Source organism: Patagioenas fasciata, chromosome Z (genome assembly GCF_037038585.1).
Source record: "Patagioenas fasciata isolate bPatFas1 chromosome Z, bPatFas1.hap1, whole genome shotgun sequence".
Classification (NCBI taxonomy): Eukaryota; Metazoa; Chordata; class Aves; order Columbiformes; family Columbidae; genus Patagioenas; species Patagioenas fasciata.
In genome coordinates, this window is record NC_092560.1 from 7818758 (window position 1) to 7841052 (window position 22295).

The following is a 22295-nucleotide window of genomic DNA, read 5'->3' on the forward strand; positions in this document are numbered from 1 at the left end:
AAACCACTTGTTATAATGTCTCTTTGACAGCCAACCAAATTTCATAAAATTAAAAGCTCTTCATCTTATAATGTTCAACACATCTATTATGTAAAGAAAAAAAAAGGACACATTATCTCTTTTCAGTGCTACGTTTCAAGTGTAAAGATTCTTGTCTACAGACTCGGAAAAAAAAAAAACACAGGGAAACAGGGAAGCAATGTTTTCATAAATTAATTTTTGAAGGATAAGTTCGAAATTATGCAGTAGTAGCTAGCTTTATGTAAATCAGCTAGCACTATACGCTTAACCTCTATGTGACCCCTCAGAAAAAAAGACACAGATTTCCTTATACTGCAGTAGGTGCAATCAAATGTGTTTTGTTGTTGCTGTTTGTTTGGTTTTTTAACCTGCTTTCCAGACTCAATAAATGGGCACAGTACTGACCTTTTCTAATGCAAGTGCTCCTCATCCTGGGAAGATATCCTACAATATTTTGTAGCTCTATAAATGTTGTGATTCTTTCTTTTAATTATACAAGCTATGATATCACTACGAAACCACTGGAATTAAATAGCATAACTTCCTTGCTTGCACCTCAAGAATTTTTATGTAGTTGGTATCCATTTAAAATTATTCTCAACAGGTGCAAACTAATATTGCTAAGATGTGTGGTCCTGAAAGTCACCTCGAGGCCTGGTGCTTTCAAGCTTTTGATCAGCTAGACACACCTGTGGGCTTTGAGAGCTGTTCATGAAAAATGTGTATGGAAGGAGGAAATTGAAATTGAAGTCACTGAGGTCTTCTTGGAGTTCTTTCTCTCAGCATCCTGTTAATACTGCTCTCAAAAAACCGAAGTGTCCTGAGGAAGGGGATAAACTTGCAGACTTGATGACCAACAGTTGTATTAAAACAACAGAATAGCCCAAGACATTGTTTTGGAGTGGAGCAGAGCTGCGCCCAGAGAACTGCAGCCCTATACTAGCAGGCCAGGGGTGAAAGTGACAACATATATGTTAAAACAGAAATTGCCCTAGTGTGACAGAAGGCAGCGAAAAAACAGTATCTCCAAGCAGAAAAATGAACCTGAAATACAGAAGCTTCTAGTTAAGGCTTTCTCCATGCTGTCTTTCGAAAGAAGTTATCCAACATGCTGTTAGTTGTTTTGGTTATAAAATTAAGAGCTCAGGTGTTTTATTATTCCTTTATGTTAGTGTGAATCCCTCACACTGTTTGTGAAAATGACCAAGAGCTCCCAGAGGTCACAGAAACCAACTACGTAAATCTGAATGAGTTCTAGAAAACAAGACTGCAAAACTGTTCCCTAAAGCCTTATTCTCGTACAGGTGTCAACATTCCAATGATGCTTTTTAATTTCTAGTTCATAAAATGCTTCTTGCTGAAAAAAAACTTAGATGAAATTTCAGATTTTCCACCCTGATTTTAGAAAGATGCACTCGATTTTAAAAGTTCATCTAAAATACTTACTGGAGAAATGAAACCTAGTGCCTATTGTGGAATAAACCTAACTAGTATAGAGTCTCTACACACTGCCTTTGCAGTTTAAGAGAAGGCATTCAGGTTTCCAGGTATGGTTTGTCTTCCCAGAGGTTAGAATTAAGCCCGACTTAATATCAGAACGTACTCATGGTCAAACTATTTATCCATCAAGAACAATTCACATTAAAATAAAATTACTCTTTCCTCTGAGAATATCTTCAATGCAAGGTGTAGAATAATGCGCTCTCAACACCACCACCAAAGACCTCCCTTCCGTGATTCAAAGAGAACATGGAGAAAAACACAAAATAAATTCATAACATGACTTTACAGTTCCACTCACTCCCTCTCACACAAAACCCTTCAAAATGTCACTTCAAAGATCACTGTATTTGAACAGGAGTTATTAACTTAAAATAAGTACTTTACAGACAGAAAGGATTAGATGGATTCTTGTCTTACAGTTTTTATCTATTTTCTTGCATGAGACTGTTCTCTACAACATGTTTTTGATTAACACTATATAGTTAATATTTTTTAATAAGATCTCACAACAACTGGTCTGTATCCACTTATTTTTTGGCAGAAAATACTCTCCCCAGCTGAAGTCTTATTGGTCTTTGCAGAAAATGAATGGCTGCAAAAATGTGAGCATTAACTGAACATGACGTTCATGAGAACGGAAAAACTTAATATTGATCCTGGTGTGAATGGAAGAACACAAGTGCAATTTCATTTCAAGACTTGCGTAAGTCTTCTCCCATTGAAGTGGGTTATTGATTGTCTATTAGGCACCTAGCAAACAATACGTATGGAGACTTCACAAGTTAAAAATCAAAAGCAATGTGCAAACTGGTCTGCCAAGAAAATGAAAACAAGCATCCCAAAGGGAGGACTGGCAGGCTGACTACTGCATGTCCTTTCCGGCAGTCCCAAGAAACCCAACACCTTTAACCAGAACAATTGTTCATTTTTGCACACAAAAGTGATTTGAAACCCTATGTATTTTGGAAACACTCAAACTGCTAATGAGATTGTTAGTATTATACAAAAGTAGCTCTACTTGGATATTGTAACTTTTGGCTACTTTCCACATACAATGAGAATTTATCAAGTAATTCTTTAGAAGATAGCATCTGCAAATTTATAACAGTTCACTGGCAAGAAACTAATGCTTCACACTCCCCCACAGAGTACTGGTAAATCATTTACTTCATTTCCATCAAGCTCTTACTGATTCAAACCAAAAACTGACAATAAGAAAAATAATTTACAGAAACTGCAATTACAGAATTTTTAAAATAACTCTTGTGCAAAGTATGACAGAAAGCACTGTTATCAGGATAGGTTTGTGTTTTTTTTCATTATTCATGGACAACTTCTAAGAAGTAAATGTGTGCAAAATTACAGGACAATGACAGGAAATCAGAGGATGCTCATGATACTAACCTATTTACAGCCAACATGCACACATGTGCTCAACCATTTCTACAGCTGCTTATTTGCAAATTTTAAATGAAGAAATACCAATGGTTTGTTACCAGATTTAGAAGAACAGTTGTTGAAAAGCCTGACAGAATGCATTACACATTTAATGTAAAATACATTTTTATTTTGTAAATTACTGTAGACATACAATATTCTCAGTCACTGAGAAATTAATGAAACAAGTAAAACCTAACATCACTAGGGATACATACTTTGCATTATCCTGGAAAGAAAAACAAGTCCAAAGCAATCTTAATACTCAGTTTCATAGTGTTTTTTACTTTTTTTTTTCCCTTTTCTGTATCACTAGGTAATTGAAACAGCCAGAACAAGTAATCACTTAAATCCTCATTACCTTATAGACCTGGCCAACAGAGGCATGCTGCACACATGACTACCTCAGTATATTAAAAGAAATGTATCTAAAAGGATTAGCTTTCGAGATGTGAATTTCATTGATTTTTTTTTTTCTGAAAGCCAGAGGCAAGAAAAACACCCATGAATTGCAGCGAACATTCGACATTTTAAAAGCTTCACCTCGATTGACAGAACAGGTAGGACTGAGTTCACAAGATACAATACCAGTCTAGTCAATACAGTCACTGAGTGACAAGAAGTTACTAATATCCTCTCATTCCTAAAGCTTTGTAAAGCAACAGAATTCAGCTGCTCTTCCAAAAACTTTTGTTACATCGCCTGTGAAGAACACCTGAGAAAGTTCTTTACTGAAATTCAGCAATGATACTCTCAGTAAGAAAACTTCTTAAGAAGACTTGTTATGCTACCTGGGGCAAATATATCACTCACTGGTAAAATAATCCAGCAGATATCTGGTTAGTTCTAAAATTTTCCATTCTATTTTAAAACTGGACCTGCTCAAGTGTAAGTTCTGCTTTCCCCGTGCCACGTCACTCACAGCCCGCAGCAGCTGGCTGTCAGGACCCAAGGGCTGAGCTCTTGGAGGAGCACGGTGTCCAGCAGCAGAACCCGGACACAACAGCAATACCTTAAATTCTGCATTCAAACATGCAAAGGATTTTACATCTGGTGTATCAATGGATTGCTTTCCACAGGTCCATCAGCTTTTACATTTACTCAAACCCAGAATTAAGCATTTGTTTTTCTTACCCTCAGTGAGAAAGCTGCAATTTGTTCCTGTACACAGGTACCAAACTGAGGTTTCTATTGCAGCTTGTCCTTCTGACTGAGAGATTTGCCAGTGCAGGCAGTGCACACCAGAAGGCAAATAGTATTATAGATGGAGAAGTTTAGGACAGCTCCATTAAGCAGCTGATGCTCCAAACACATGCTTTTACCCTGATTTCTCTGCAGGAAACCATTAAGACAGTACAAGTGTTACTGGTGGTCAAGAGAAAGAACAGATTAAGAATACAATCACTTTGCTGAACGATGAACTATAAATGCAGATATGCAAATTAGGCACATCAATACTAGCTTGAAGAAGCTGAAAAAAAAACAACACAAAACCCAGCCCTAAAATATGCACAGGTCTCACTTAACTACTCTCAGATTCCAGGGAGGGAACTCAAGGTAATTAAGTTAATGTGCATATGTAGCTGAAGGATTGAGGCCAAGGGAGGATTAAAGAGAGGAAACTATAGCAACAGACTAGGGACAATAGCTGAAGCATTCAGCACAAGTGAACTTTTCCCCTTTAAACCTGTGGACACTACAGAAAATCCAATTCAAATTGTGGTTAGGTTAAATCATAGCAGGGAAGAATTCTAGAAAGGTAAATACCACCATTCGATGTAAGAGTTTCAACTTTACTGTAAAATAGCTGGTCAGCTTCACAGGCAAATTTCAAATTTCCACCCCCCTGCCCTCCCCTACACCATTATGGGGAAAGTCTTTCAACCCCTATCAGGAATACTGCAATATGCAGTAGAAATTGTTTTATAAGTCTCACTGTACATACAAGTAACTGTCTTTTACTGACTCAAATTAATTTTCAAGCCTGATTTTAACCCCTGTAAACAAAACACTTGTGTTCACAGATTTTACCAAATGCCATGTATTTAAACCAAGGACTGTTCTGTTAAATATTATATTACATGTATATGAGATGTAAACCTAACACTGCAGATTCATGTTTGTATGAAATGAAGAAAGACACAAAACTAAATTAGCTACAAATGTCTACAGCATAGCTTAATTTATTTCTGCAGAACTACACAACGCTGTCAGAAACAGTTACAGTTCAAATGTACTGCAATATGTCCAAGATATAACTTTTCTAGGAAAACAAAATGGAATAATCTTCAATTTAGCAACACTAACTACAACTTCTACTTATTCTTTTATTTTTCAAAAGAACGTCTCTATGTGATAAAAAAATAGGTGCAATGAATATAATACACCACCCTTTTTTTTACCCTGAAAGCTGGGAATAGTTTACCCCAGAGGTGTAATTATATAACTGTAAGCATAAATGAAAGGTTTAAGTAATTTTTGTTATTCTGGCAATAAACACAAATACAATTAAGCAAGAACAAACTGAAACAAATTACTGTGCCATAAAGAAATTGCATTTTTCAAAATTACATTTGGGTTCTTGATGACTAACAAGTTCTGCTTATCTGACTGTCGTTGCTTTCCAGAGCAATACAAACAATACTTGTTTAGTACATCAGTGTATAAAATTCTCGTGTGGACATGCCAGTCACTTGGGATTGCTTCGTATGAATGGTTCCCTACTTTTCTGCACAAGACATTAATTAACGTGTATGGCAAAACCAGGAAGCCTTACTACATATATAAAGAATAAACAAAGACTTGAAAAAGTACCTTTGCTTCTTCTGCCTTTTGGAGGCTAATTGCACAGGCAAATCGAGAATGTAGGGTTTGTTGTTTTTTTTTCCAAAGGAAAATCTGAATTACTTAAATTTAAACATTTATTTCCAGGTGTAAATAACTAAAAACCATAATTAAAATATCTAATAAGGCATCAACCAAAGTTCTGGCTAAAAACAGGTAACATACAAACAAGTTGCTGTTGCTCTGCTGAGATGAACTCCTGCACGGCTTCTATTCAGCACTCAGTCTCCTGGTCACTTCTGTATTACACAGGACACCTGCAGACTGCTCTGCCAAACACCACTGTCACCTCAATACCAGAATTTCATAGCCTAGATTTTTATGATGAAGGTAAAAAGAAGCTGAAACTTTGTGCCAGGGTTCATGATATAACTGATATTTCTAGGGCAGACAGGAAGACTAATCTTCATAATCCTACCCTGTAAGCCTCAAAGAAATCAATAAAGCTTAATAAAGCAATAAATGGATGCAAGGAATGTTTTAGCTCGGTAACTGGTCTTTTGATACAAATAAGATGCTATATGCTATTCTGGAAAAATACTGAAGTGTTTGTCATAAAAGACAAGAACTTATTATTGCTTAGTATGTGAACGCACAAAACCTATGCCAGTCCAGCCCAACGATCTGTGTAGTTTCGGAGGTTGTGGACAGCACAAGAATTCCAAAAAAGGCATAGAAATGATGCAATAACTTCAGAGAAAGATTCTTCAGTAGACTGAAAAAAAAAAAAAAGTCCTGCTTATGTAATCTCTCATGTATATTTCCAAGTATAGTATATTTTAAGATTTATTACAAAACAAAATCAGTGTAGACCCCCTCAAGGGGTGAAGAGCAATACTGTCATACTCCACTCATAGAACAAAGGACTAACAATAAGATGGGACAGGCTCGTTTTATGATATAAAAGCTCTGCAAGTCTCCCCTGCACACTAATAACCATTTTTAAATGTCAGCACGGTGTCCCCTCAGCAATCGAGGCCAACTACACAGACTAGCTTTGATGTCCATTTTTTAATCTTGTTTAGTGAAATCACCATGTAGTAAGAGACTTCTAATGAAGAAGGTTTCTAAACCATTTTCAAGCAAGTGAGTTTGTGGGCATTCTCTTTTCAAATACAGCTCATCCGTGAACCAAGCAACGCATAAGTAACAAAGACTATAACAAGCTGCATTCATGCCACAAACTGCTGTTTTTCAAGCTTAGTTCACTTATTGCTGTGCAAATAGCACCACTTCTACAGTGAAGTTCTGAAATAATGGAACTTGTTACTTACTTATTATTTTTAATGTACATTTTTTCTCCCTCTGTCCTGCTTTTACGCAGCTCTCTTCTACTCATCAACTGCTAAAACTGGAATGAAATTAAGTGCAAAATTGTTTGCCTGGTTACAAAAAGCTGGGAATTTTTTTGCCACCAGCAGTTAGATCAATGGAACATTCATTTCCATTAATATTTCTGAGCACTATTATATTTTTTTATTCTTAAGTGACTTACCTCAAATTTCAATTTATTGTGAGAAGCACTTGGAAAACATATTTTACTTAATTTCTATTCTGTGGGAAACGTTCTCTTTTACCTGCTTCACACACCACTCCATTGTGTGCTTTCTGGTCTCAAGATTTCTTATAAAATATACTTTCAACAAGCTTTGGAATATTTTATCTGTAAAAGTAAATAATGCACTTTTAAATGGCTTTCAAATTTTAATGATGGCGACAGAATGAAGAAAAGAAATCAAAATTGATGTTTGCAGGTGTTACTACAATATTTGCTTTCTATCGATTTTTAATCAAAATAAAATTCGTAATGATGCCATAAATATACACATTTCATCCAGCTTAAAAAAATGTATTTGTTTGGAGATAAAATAGTGAAGTTTGTCCACTACTTTCTTTCAGCTGTGCACACACTTGACGAAACAGCAATTAGTTTATCAAGCGGTCAGAATTAAATAGCTGTTGAAAGTATGGAGGGAGGTGACATCCAAAGTATATCTAATTCTAAGACCCAACTCTTGAAATTCAATTCCACCATTTAGAGCTCAGACAAACAGACATTTCAAATAAAACATACAGAATAAAGCATTAAGGCCTATATGATGTACAGCCTTTAAACAAAAGTGGATTAATAAGGGCTGAGTTCTTTGGGTTTGTTTTAGTCCTTCATCCATAAACTGTCCTCTAAGCTTTAACAGAAATTCTTTCCAGATTACCACTTCTTATCTTCTAGACCATGCCAAAAAACAAGGTAAGCATTAGGGACCTTAAAACAACTTCAGCTGTGTCTAAAGGACCCTTGTATCAAACATAGCATTTGCTACACCTAGTCACAGTCCTGCATCTGTAATACACAGCTGTAGGTGGAATAAACTTGCACTTCTCCTATATGGGAGAGCAATATGCTGGTCAGAAGCTGACTCCTGATTGTTTTTTCACCTTGGCAGAGGAATAGCCACACTCCGCTTATGCAGTAGGAGCACTTGACAGAAAGACCACATTATGCACATTCTCCTGAGTCCTCTACATCTCAAGTTTGTGCTCTTCAGCTGATGATCATGCCATTGACAAATATGAGATCTTTCTGGCACAAGGAGAACAAAAGAACAACAACAAAAAAAATTGCGTACAAAGTAGTGTACAACAATAGGAAACGACCTCTAGCACACACCCTACAGAAACAGAGATACTTGCAGTCCTTGCAGGTGTTATGGGAAACAAGCCAAGAGCTTCATGTGTCCTGCATTTTGGCACAAGCCTACAGAGACACAGACATAAACATTCCCAGATTTTCTGGCCCATAAATTCTCTTTTAGGGGACAACAATCAAGGCAGAGAAATAACATGGGCGAGAAGTTCCATGATGGCTGTAGTAACTCATACAAAAAAAGTAATTTTGGGATGCATAAATGTTCTTTCTTCTTCCATCTTTGCGGAATCAATTGCACGTGACTGACATAGGTCCTTCTGATCACAGGATGATGGAAATGAGGAGTGCCAGTCACATCAGTCACACAGGCATTCAAATGCTGCTTTTGTCATCATATTTTCTCCCATGTGAGCATGTACCACTTGCAAAGTTAAGCAGAATGGGTCACATCTCAGCTTTATGGATTTCGTGATTAGTTGAAGATGCCATCTGAGCAGTAGCAGAGCAAGGGTTGACAGGTAGCAAGGGGAGTACAGCCACCAGCTGGCAGAACAGCATGATGCATTGAGTTATCCACTTAGAGGGACCCTGTGATGAAGTGTCTTGGCCTTTAAAGCAGCTTCCTACAGACAAAAAGATACTTAATCTCATCCGTGTCACCATGTTAAGCCAGGCATATGCATAAATAATGCCATTTCTTCTTTAAAAAGAAAAACATAACGTAAGTTGACTGGCTGACTTGTGCAAAAGGTTGAAAACATGCATATTGACTGTTCAAAGAACTGAGAAGATGGAACAAGCTTGCTTTCCTTGCACCCATTCTGTCACTTAGAAGAGAAAGGATTATCTGGTGTGTGCTGCTAGGGTGCTTCTAAGACAAAGTGGCACTATGTCACAAGAAAGCAGGTTCAATGGGGATAAAATGCCAGGTTGGAGCGATGTGCTGGTCTGGGACTGATTGGCAGTATCTTTTCACCGACACTTCCATAGCAAACTGAGCAACACATGCACTTGGGACATCTTTTCAAAGGTAGATAACAGCTGTTTCACAGATGTTTTGCTAGACTCTAGAAAGACTGGGCAGGTGAGGTGGTGAGTAGAGTCCCCCAAACAGTGTCACCACATGCAACAGCTGTGAGGACATAGTTGACATTCACATGGGTAGGTCCTCAAATGCCATTTTCAACAGTAGGAGGTCTTTGTCAGTTGGCAAGTCTCTCAGCAGCATTGTTGTGCCTTCAAAATTCCTTCCCTTTACTGAACCCACTGATCGACTCAGAATTGCCACTCCTTGGCAAGGTATGTGGCTGGAACTGGATACTGGCAGCTGGACTTGAAGTAAAATGACCTGACCAAGGCCAGTGTTGGATAAGGCTGGCACTTCTTGAGCAACGTAGAAAACATCCTTTTCTTTCCTCTGCCTCTTTCCACTCCTTATAGACCCACAGATCACAAAAGTTGAATGGAGTTTCCCATGTATGAAGGGTCTCTGCACTGGGGTCTGAAGACTGCCTTCAAAGACACCTCCAAGAAGCACAGCCTGAGCCTCTTTTGTTTTCCAGAACTGGGGATACAAGAAGACCACATGCATGCCATGGACACACGCAAATACCTCAGCAGGACACAGCTTCTGATGAATCAATCAGAAGTATCAGGTCATTGCATGATGGCAACAGCTTGAAGTCAGAGGCCTAATTTATACAGCTCTGCAGCTTTGTCATGTCACACAGACATGTAAGCATCAGTTACTTTAATATTTTTGCACTCTAGTTTTAGTTCAGTGTTCAAAATCATTATACAAGGAAGACAGACAGACTAGAAAATACCAAAACAACTACTTAACTTGAACCCTGGAACAGACAGATTCAGGATTACACTTGTGGTCATGTATATCTGAAAGACCCTGTATATAGACACATAATACGCTAGAAGAACAAAACTGTCTCTCCCTAGCCAAGGTGAGGAACTACCACCTGTTGTAACAACGTTTCGAGAAATACAGTGGAATCTGAACTGAGTATCTCCTAACTATAGACTCAGCAACGAGGAGTGCCCTCCCTGTAAAAAATACATTTAAATCATCTGTTACAAGGATAAGATGTAGGACAATGTTCTGTACACCTAAATACAGATCACGTGATGCACAGAGACTATACCACGACAATTGCCTTGAAGTGCAGGCAACTGTATGTCTTACATAAATCAAAAGAATTAATCTGCTGCTTACCTAGGCAAGCTACCACTACCACCTGTTAACCCGTATTGCCAACCTCCTCCACCTCTGTTTTCTTAATATACCTTCTCAGACAATTCAGACTCTACATCTTTGCCATCATGAGGATTAAAGGCAAGCTGAGAATCTGTAAACAGCACGATAAGTCTTTTGACAAAGTGCACAAGCAGACAATCTACATGCATCTTACTGATGCTTCTATTTATTCCTTTAGCATTTAAGCACGTGGCACAACTTACAAGAGGCAGTTTTCAAATGCAGTTGAAGCACAGTGCATCATATTAGCTCAAACAAGTGAAGTTGCACCTCTAATAGCATGTCCAATTTGGCTGATGGTATAAAAACTTCACTGGAAGATGTATATCACCATAGTGTGACTGTGCATACTAAGGTCTGATCACTGAACAAGTGAAAGAGCTCTTACTTAAACACAAGAAGACAGACAGGGAGCTCTAGGAAGGAAATTCTTCTTTGTCCCTTTACTGTCACCTACAGTTGGTAGGAGTTAGTCTTCTTCACACTATTCTTTCTAATGGTAGCTTGTGATTTCCATAAATTCATTTGCAAAATCTTGAATACAAGGCATTTGGTTATTTGAACTATTAATTAGCTTGTTTATTTGAATATACTTTACCTTCAAACTGTTACAACATTCTCAATTTTGAAAACTGGCCTTCATGAAGAGCCACTGGTGACCTACAGGAAGAAGGCTGAAGCTTCAAGCTGTAAGAAATCGTATCAATGATCGATTGTAACGGAACGTCTTTAAAGGTCATCTTTCTTCAGAAGCTAAACATCAACTCCTCTGAACGCATGACTAGGTCAACATAATTTCTTTCATTAGTTACTCCATACATGTGTGTCCACACTTGCTACCTCTTTCTACATAAGCACACATAGAAACATTGTATAAATTTAAATGTCTGAATAACCATTCTAGAAGAACTAACACAAACTGAAGGTTAATTTAAAGCAAAAATTGAATCCATTTATTGCAAGGAGAAATCTGGATGGGAATTTCCAAACATCAGAGAAACAAACCCCATTAAAAATCAAAATAGATTGTGCACTGACCTTTCCAAAACTCCTTTAAAATTAAGTGTAATGGCATTGACTAAGTTAACTTCTTTAAGCAAAGGTTGCATGAAAACATTATCCCCCACTGGAAAAAAAAATCAACCATCAAAAATATCCTCCAAGTATTGTGTACTCCCTCCATACTAAATAGATATCCCTTAAATAATGGGCGCAGCATACAATCTGAAAAGTAGGAACTTTTTTGTACAAAAATGGTATACACATACACTGACTGATGAAAAAAATGAACATGGAATTTCAAGTGTGAAATTTATACAAACACTTAAAAATATAATATAGAAACATATTCTAAAACCAGATTTAATTAAAAATACAGAAAAATGGAGAAAGATTTACCATCTTTTTAGTTTACTGTTATGAAGCTGGAGACACCTAATCATGCAGCACACTTTTTACTTACTTCACAAACCCCTTCCCAAGATTAGGGACAAAGCATAGCAATGGAAATAGTAAAGTCATTTTTACACATAATTGTAGAATCATAGAATAGCTTGGGTTTGCAGGGACCTTCAAAGCTCATCCAGTCTACCCCCTGGTATGAGCAGGGGCATCTTCATCCAGCTCAGGTTGCTCAGAACCCTGTCCAGCCTGGCCTGGGATGTCTCCAGGGATGGGGCATCCACCACCTCTCTGGTCAACGTGGGCCAGTGTTTCACCACCCTCAATGTCAAAAATTTCTTCCTCATGTCCAGCCTGAGTCTTCCTTCTTTAGTTTAAAAACCATCACCCCTTGTTCTGTCACAACAGCCCCTGCTAAAAAGTCTGTCCCATCTTTCTTATCGGCCCCTTCTAAGTACTGAAAGGCTGCAATAAGGTCTCCCTGGAGCCTTCTCCAGGCTTAACACCCCAAATCTCTCAGCCTGTCCTCCCAGCAGAGCTGTTTCAGCCTCTCATCATTTCTGTGGCTCCTCTGGCCCCTCTCCAACAGGTCCATGTGTGTCCTGTAATGAGGAACCCAGAGCTGGACACAGGACTCCAGGTGGGGTCTCACCAGAGGGAGTAGAGGGGCAGAATCACCTCCCTCCACCTGCTGGACATGAACCTTTTAGTGCAGCCCAAGATACAACTGATCTTCTGGCCTGAAAGTGCACATTGCCAGCTCATGTCCAACCTCTCATCCCCCAGGACTACCAAGTCCTTCTTGGCAGGGCTGCTCTCAATCCCTTCATCCTCAGCCTGGACTGATACCTGAGTTGCCCTGACTCAGGTGCAGGACTTTGCACTTGGCCTTGTTGAACCTCATGAGGTTCATATGAACCTACTTCTTGAGCTTGTCCAGGTCTCTCTGAATTGCATTGTCAACTGCACCACTCAGCTTGGTGTCATCTGCAAACTTGTTGAGGGTGCACCCAGTCTCACTGTCTGTGTCATTGATGAAGATACCAAACAGTACTGGTTGCAGTACGGACCCCTGAGGGACACCACTTGTCACTAGTGTCCATTCAGACACTGAATGGACATAAGTAATTATTTGGGAGAGTCCATAGGAGCACTCAGAGCTACTTCCTAAAGAAGTAAATAACACAACCAGGATATCATAGGAAATTAGTCTCTCCTCCCTCCCCCAGCAAGTTTTGTATTTACAGACTTGTAACAGCACATCATCTGGGCTTAGGGGCATTACAGAGTAGAAGATTCTCTCCCTTTCCCCCTCTTTAGGATCAAATTATCAACACTACTCTGAAAGGTTTGGACTAGTCTTAGCACTATATTATGTCTATACAGCCAATAACGAAGATGAATAATTCTTATTTTCACTGTACCTGTAAAGCAATAAAATTCCTTTTGCATCTTTAAAAATGCTTAACATGATGCAGTATTTAAAGTCAATTCAGAGAAGCTATAATACACAAATACTAAATATATCTGAAGGAATAACCATAGTAGCAACCCTTCAATTTCCATGGAAACCCTACTTAGAACACAAGATACAAATCCTAGATGAATGTTAATCTCTTAAACCTATATAAATTCACACTTCGAAGATGCAGTCTACAAACAAAAAAGAGACTGCAGTATAAAGCACCAACACTAAAAAAATTCAGCAAATAGTAGAACTGTTGGTGCTCCTGATGCACAGAACTCCTCATAGAGTCAGCCTGTAAAGCATCGCTCACAGCAGGGTGCTACGCTAATAGCAGCATCTAGAAAACAACACACCATGGCAGTAATGAAAATAACTTGGAAGCTGACATCTTGCCATGGAATGTTTTTAAAAGATTAAAATATACCAAAGCTATCAAGAAACAAATCCCATTTTCCAGCAGGACACTTGTGGCCTGGGGTGGCTCAGTAGAAAAGAGGCTTGCATAGCTGTTATCCTATTTAAAAAAAACAAGAGCAAACAAACAACCCCACAAACAAACAAAAAACATGTTAAAACCCCAACACGCCAACTACACAAGAGCAACCCCCAAAACAAAACACAGAAGAAGAAACCAAACAAAAAAAGCAAAATGGGGGTGAGTGAAGAAAAAAATCTGATATCTTCAAACTCATTCCCTGCCAGAGGAGAGTCCTTGGCAAAGACTGAGGCTTTAGAAATGTATCTTCAGGCAGACAAGAGCATTAAAGAAACACTGTGGGATATAACATGTGGCAGCTGAATTGACTGTTTCTCTTCACCAACCAGGCACTTAGAACTATTACAAGGAAAACTTCCGAGGGCGAAAAAATACCCTGATATAACACATTAACCTGGCCTGACAGACTTTTCATACTTTAAGACCTTTCCCAGATCCCTGGGAAAACAAAACAGAACAACAACAACAAAACGAACAATCCAAAACAACCAAACAAACCAATACAGTGGTGCCTACTCTCTGGACAGTCTCTGCACAGCTTGTGACTCCAAGCTGCAAAATCTGATCAGTAACTCCTTTTCTCAATGGGTAAAGTTCATAATTTGGAGAAGGTGAAAATGAAGCAAGAGTTACCCAAAGACCAGAGTGGGCACTGAAGACCATTTTTGTGATCACCGACACGCAAATACAGTGGGATGGAAAAGACCACTGACAACTCACCTGCTTGGGAGCTCAGATGTCATTAGTTGGACATGTAGAGCAAGGAAAGCCTCCTACACCACAGGCTGAGGCAAAATCATGATGCAAGTGTTCTAAATGTTTATAATGGAAGGAAAGCTACAACTGGGTCAAGATCTAATACCTTGAAGCACATCGCAAATGGGTGATGTCTGTCCCAACAGCACAATCAGTTCCCTCAAATTACGCTATGCAGAAGAGAGAAGTTTAAACAGATGCACAAACAAGCAGTTTCACTGATAATCTTTTACAAGTGGAAGTGTTCACCCTGGATTTCTGAAATAATGCAACAGACTCAGCTTTTCTGCTTCCTGTTAACCTTCTAACTAATCCATGAGTATGCCTATGTCAAGAATATATTTTCAATTTCTTCTTGATTAATATTGAATCAATGCAACAACAAGAACTTAAGGAATTCCTTAGTATATTCACCTGGTGTTTGACATAGTTCACATTAAATGAACAATAGCATATCCAGCTGAGCTTCCAAAGCTAATTTAGACAGGAAAAAAAAAAGTCAATCCCCTCTGTTAGAGGGGCTCCAAATTAAATGGTCTGAAACCTCACAGCCAGTAACACACTCTACGTGTGCTTGGCTTGAAATCTAAAAGCATAAGTTTTACCTTCAACCACACTAACATATGAGAACAGATGTGAAAAAATACCTGTAATGTAGGGAAAAGCTATGGAATCAGAGAAATGCACTGGGGAGCAGGTGGAACTCGGATATGTTCAATTCAAGGTTTTCACACTGTAAAGGACAATGACCAATTTGTTCACTTTCCAGTGGCCACAAAATGACACTTCCAGGGACTGTGTCACATTTCCTAATTTTTCTACAGAAATAATCCTGTTGCAATGACACTCAAATAAAAGTAAAGGGACACTAAGCCTAAGAGTAATAGACATATGCATATATAGTTAGAAATTAAGCCAGTGTGAGCACAAGTACTGTAAGTTCACCTACAAAACACAGAGGAAGACAAAAATAATCTTAGAATTGTTATTAACATCATATTTTTTTTTCTGTGAGGTAAATCAGTTCTTGTGTATCTCCATGTCCCCTCAAGAAATGCTCATCCCAGCAACTAGTCAATTACTTTCAACACAAGGCAGGGAAAAAGGTAACCACTTTGAATTATCAGCTCCATTTAATTTTTGAAAGATAATACAAAATGTTTTCTAATTTGTTCAACTGCTGAGCACTGAAGTGCATCAAAGCACGATTTCGTTCCTTTTTGTCATGACACTGTGAGGTATAATACAACATCTTTATACCATGAAGCAATCCCAGACAGCAGTATCTCAGATTCTCTTTAAAATTTAATGCTGAAGTGCACTCCGCTATCACAGAACTAGAATTTCAGGAAAGATAATTCTACTACAGATACATAATTGCTGTGAAACGTATAACCTTAAATTATCCATCTCAAATACCATCAGTAACACAGAATTTTTGCTGTTTAAAAAATAGATTAAAGAAAAAGGGGAAAAATTGCTGGATAATCCTTGGAAATACTACATTGTAAAATAGAAAAAGTTTTGACTGTACTGATAATCTTTTAAAATTACTCAGCACTATCTTAAAAATGAGACTGAGTGAAATGAACTGCCACTATTCATTCTTTCAAAGACATCAAGACTCGTAGTACAGGAGGGATAAGAAGCATACACTACAAGCAGTCCCAAATTCTCATTCTCAAATATTCTGAGTATGTACAATGGTGCTGCACAGCAGAAAGTGTGACACAAGTTTCAGAGGTGACAGTATTTATTTTAGGGGAAGCATAATCTGGCTGTCACCCAGCACAATAAATTTGGATGAGATGTCCATTTAGGCAGATGAAGTTAGATATCTGGATCTTAATCAAGACAGACACATTAACATTCTTACCCTTTAAAGATTCAAAGATTCCAAAACAAGTACTACAGCTACCAGAAAACCAGAATCAAAACCTAACAACCAATGCATGTATTTAAAATGAAAAAATGAAATATCAAGTATAAATTCTAAATTTCTAAAAGAAAAATGAAATTATAATTTGATATACACACATATGCATCCTGCCACAATAACATTTTCATAAACATACAGCAAGTTTTGAAAGATTACCTGGTAAAAATACCATCCACAACACCAATTGTCGACTCCTCTGCGGGAACATAAGAACCAATCTGGGCCATGACCGTGATCAATGCAACTTGCTTTATATAGGAACTCTTTCCTCCCATGTTGGGTCCAGTTATTATCATGACCCTTTCACCATCTCCCTGTAATGATAAAACATAAATCAAATATATTGTCCTGCACATAGTGCTTTTATAAGAAATTCTGGTGGTATGTATGTGCTTAGAGGCACACAGGAAAGCCCTCAGGATTAAACATTCTGTTTGTATATGAACAGCTTCCTTCAAGTTCATTGCATACACTTTTCAAAATATTATGATGTCTCAGATGGATAAATCTTCCTAAGACCTCTCCAGGCTGGTGAGAAGCAAGCATCACAATGAACTTTCATTATGCTTGAGCAAAATGGACAGAGTGAGAGGAAACCTTCCTTTTGTCCATGAAATAGCTAAGAAAGCACTCCAATAACTTTCTGTGCAATTTTCTTTGGAAAAAGAGTTAAACTCAACAGCTTGGAGCACAGCCAGTGCTGTGCTAATTTGCCTGTGCTCTGGATTCCTCTCCGCTTAGAGTTCTCATTGCTAAATGGGGAAAAGACCTGGCAGAAAAGGCTCTGACCTAGATTTTACACCCATTCATAACTTGCCTTGTTACAACATAAGCAAATTCAGACTGGCTACAAGAAATCAGAAAACTGCCGAGTTTGGCAATAGTTGACTGCAACACAGATACTGTAAGCAGACTGCATCCAATCTCTGATTGATCAGTGTATCCAAACACCGAAATACTACAGAAAATTAAATCAGATGCAAGAGCCTGTCTCAGCTGTAAGACTCCCTACGGTGCTGTGACATGCCTACAGCTCCAGAATAAAGCTGTCTTTCTCTGCTGCAAGACAATTGCTAATGCAAAATTAAAACTCATCAGTGAATCCATAAAGCTTTCTCATAGCCTGAATCACGACTAGAAAATTAAGTTATGCAAGGACTTCAGACAACTACACTTTTCCCTTCCACTGGGTACGTACAATGAAATCCAGCAACTGGTGAACTAGGCAAAAGTCAGTATATTGCATTGTCCCGTGGGAGAGGCATGCAAAGAAAGGACCAGATGTGCAAAATGAACATTAGCCATGGTACTCAGGAAACTTGAAACTTATCAGGCACTGTGACAAGAACAAAAAACTCTCCACAGAATAAACCTCACAATCTTTACAGATTTGGTTTTTTAATCAGGCTTTCATTTGGTTAATAAGGAGGCAAATAATCTTAAGATAGGACTGTCACATCACAATCCAGATCACACGGAAGACACATGCAATCAGTATTTATTACACATAAATATCTGTTTAGTTTTTGTGGAAAAAAATCCATGCATCATAAAGTAAAAAGCCAGAAAATGCCATTATGAGGTATAAATGATAGAGGTAATAAAATGCATATGACTATATGGGAGCAAAATTCATAACCATTTGGCTTAACACAAGAGAATTTACAGATACTTAAAACCAGAGAGAGCTCATCTGTTAAAATCCACAAATTTCTTGCATGTGTCTGGTATCCCTCCAGGGTCCCTCCAACCATGCTGTGAGTCTGGTGGCTGGTTTGCAAAGCCAGCTTTCGGAAAGAACATCTGCTGTAGCATCATACCAGAAAACCCATCTGCCCTTACAACTGCATGCAACTATAATCTAACATCTTGTTGGTATTTATGGCTGAAGTTAAAAGTACTAAAAGAATCCATGAATATTTTGGGAGGAGAGGGGGAATGGAAAAGCAAGATATTTATTTCAGGGCACTGCAAGAAAGCTTTTCCTAAAGTTTGATATTTGACAACATTTCAACTGAAAACATGACAGGAGATGCATTTTCCTGCTGATTCAAATACATCAGTTTAACACTAGAGGCTTTTTAATAAACTGAGTTCCCACCCACCTTTCTCAAAAAAGAGAGAAGTCAAACCAACAGCAGAGCTAAATGTGACTGTACCACCATCACTCAACTTTGTAATATTCAATATTTAGAAAGACAACATAAAAATGAGACTAACAGAGGAAAGTGCATGACGATTACTGAATGAAATGCTGAATTTTCTGTAAGTGACATCTGTCACTTGTTGACAAATAAGTCTGAAAATATTACATGAACTACTGCACAATATCATTATCACTGTTCAATATAGAACAGCATTTAAAAATATTTTCTGATAAATACATACAAATTTGAATGGTGTTCATCACAGAATGCTCCACATGGACATGTACCTTTTCTATATTTACTACACAAAAAGGCAGTTACATATTCAGAGTTAAGTAGTAAGCATACTTTATATATTAATTAAGAACAGATGTGTAGTATTTAAAAAAGATAAAGAAAGGTAGATATTTTACAAAAAAACGTCAAAAGACTGTTTAATTTAAAAGATTTTAGTTTCTCAGGGAAAGAAGAAATACAAAACTAAAATATGTTTATCAAAAGCAAATGTGTGAAATATGATACGCTGTCTCCTACCTATGTTAATTGCATATACATAGCAACTTTAGGTAATTTAGGTCATACAACTTAGGTAGCATTGCATAGAAAATGCTAAGAAGTAGCACTGCCACTTTTTTTGACCTACTGACAGCAATATCCAGAAAGTCATAGTCTTATCATTTCCCAGCATCATTCTTTACAGCAGAAAACAACAGCTAGGGGGATACTTACAAGTAACATACAGCTTGCAATCTACACCTTGCAGAGTGGGATCTTTATTATATGTGGATATGAAAAACTTCGTACAACTAATGAGCAGCACACGCGGTGTGTACTCGATACTATGTAGTGAAGACTCAGAGCTACAAGTCTCCTTTGTCAGATTAAGAAATGCTATATAAAAATAATATTTTACTTCCAGAAAGAATAGAAAACACATAGTACAGAAATGCCTAAAAAAAATGTGATCTTTTTAGGATTAATTTGGAAAAGTGAGCCTGTTACATGTTACAGAGGAACTTAAGCAGTTGCTATTTTGTATATTTAAAAACTCCACAAATTTGAGATAAAGTTAGGACGAAACACAGACACCTTCTGATGACACTTAAAAAAACTGTAATTATTCACTTGTTTTTCAAAAACAACTATTTAAAGTTTTCTATTCCTAATTTTGAGACCATGTTTCTTTATGTCATTAAGACTGAACGAGGTTGTAAAGAGAGTGTCTGGCTGCAAGATATCAGAAAACGGACAAAACAGATGTGATCATGTCTATCAATATCGCTCTGAAATGCAACCAAGCAGACAGTTGTATAATTAATTTATTTTAACTTACTGGCTGATAAGGTAATCTCAGATTCCTTTCCTTGAATGTTTTTGAAGCTCAAGCACTATCTCAGTACTTACTGAAAGGTTAGTGGTATTTGGAACATACTGATCCTGCTCTTCCAGTAGTACATCAATCACAGGGTGCCTCCCATTTTTTATAATTATTTCTTGTCGATTATCTTGCACAGTTGGTCTGCAAAAAGGAAGAGACATTAATTTGTAACTGATTATTTACAACTACCGTAACTAAAGGCTGCAGGACAGTCATCTATGATGCAGATTTTCATGAAAATTACAAATGACAAAAATTAATTATTGCTACCAAATATTTCTGAAGACTTCATCAGTTTCATTCATTTATTAAAAAAATATTAGCAGATTGAATAAAGAAATTTTAGAATATTTTCTTCATTTTTTCATTACCTAGGGAGTGTTTGAGTCATTTGTGTATATTCTAGAAAACTAATAAGAGCTAAAAAATTAACAAGCAGTAGCAAAACCCCCAAACTGGAGTACGATCTGCTTTCTTCTCACTGCTGCACCAATTTCTGCAAAGTGCCACCTTCTGCAGATACATTTTATGATCTTGCTGGTGAATTGGTCCAGGCTGTTACCACGTTAAGTCCTAAATGGAGCGTGAGCAGTAAAGGAAATTGTCCAACTATGTATATTATGACTGATAACACATTAAATGATACAAACCAAAGACTACAGTATGACAGAGTTGTAACTCTCCTACAAAAATCAACAGCTCTCATAACCTGACAGCAACTCCCAAACACGTGTAAGTCGTCAAACAATAACTGTCTATAGAAAGAGCATACTATCTAAGTTGAAATGGTGAAATGACAATACCTCTTCAGAAATTAATATGCAAACCAGATCGATACTACTTACTTTTTCTCTAGTGTCTGAACCATGTAAAAGGTTTTGTCTCAAATGTTTCCACCTTAGCTATAACACAAGTTTGTCTACATGTCTAGTAATACGTCTAATTCTACGTTACATATCTCCATGTTTGAAAAGCTCCAAGAACTGTGCATTTTTCACAGAACAAAAAATGCAAAAGAAGCCTGTTCCAAGTGAGTTATGACTATGATTCCTTTTTATTATCTGCAATCTAGATGTACTTTTTCATCGTAAACTGAAGTACAGCATTCAGTGGAGCGGTAAATGTGGTTTCATGTCTCAGTAACATTTTTGTACACTAGACGTACAATCACTTTGATATAAGAGCAGTAACTTAGGAAATGTGGCAGCAGCTGAGAAAAAGAGAATACTGGAACAAAGCCAGAGAATTGTTTGACTGGAAATTAACTAACACTTTGAGTAGACTTTAGATGAAAGTCAAGATGTGAGGAGTGTGATTTATCTTAGGTTAAAGAATGATGACACAATTTGAAAGGAAAACAGAGGTAAGATCGATAGCATATTAAGAACACAAAGCCCTGTGGAATGAGGTGCAAACTGATAATAGTGTGGTTTTTTTAGCATAAAGATATTTCCAGCAGTTGTATAGCTGAGATGAAACCAATACATACAGACTTCTAGGCTGTGGGACAAAGAAAGGAAATGCCACCCTCCGCTTGCTGGGTAGGTGAGTTGTTTGCAGCTGTAATGTGATAGTCCTAAAGGGAGGAGCACGTACCTACAAGTGCTTCCTCCCGTACCTCTCCACTTCGCATTCAAGAGAGGGAGATGATGGCTAAACAATCCATTTATCATTTTATAATTCTGCCCTCATATTGGGAAATAATTCCCTTTTTTAAACTGCTTGAACCTCCTCCTATGTAACTGTAAGACAGGATGTGGTTTCAGGATGTCATGAGCCTTGTTGACTACCTCTTCTGGATTCATACAATGGGGCATGCAAAAGTAGGGCCTTGGTCACAGTAATTCAAAAGGTCTTCTCTGCCCCGTGTTACCACAATCAGACAATGATGTGTCAAGCAGTAAGAGAGGAAAAAAAAATAGTAAATTCAGCAGCATTCCTTAAACAAATTCACAGTCTGCAGAGTGGATACTCAAACATCAGATGATT

General features: G+C 37.6%; 1 protein-coding gene across 5 annotated transcripts in view; it reads right to left on the reverse strand.

The window, feature by feature from the left end:
• MSH3 (mutS homolog 3) overlaps window positions 1-22295 on the reverse strand; it is a 133459-nt gene that overhangs the window by 14849 nt on the left and 96315 nt on the right. For all 5 annotated transcript variants that reach the window (XM_071802577.1, XM_071802576.1, XM_071802575.1 and 2 more), the window contains 2 exons: window positions 20333-20447; window positions 16938-17095 (listed from right to left, as the gene is read on the reverse strand). In XM_071802577.1, the coding sequence (XP_071658678.1) occupies window positions 16938-17095; window positions 20333-20447 (273 nt within the window). The remainder of the gene's footprint in view (window positions 1-16937; window positions 17096-20332; window positions 20448-22295) is intronic.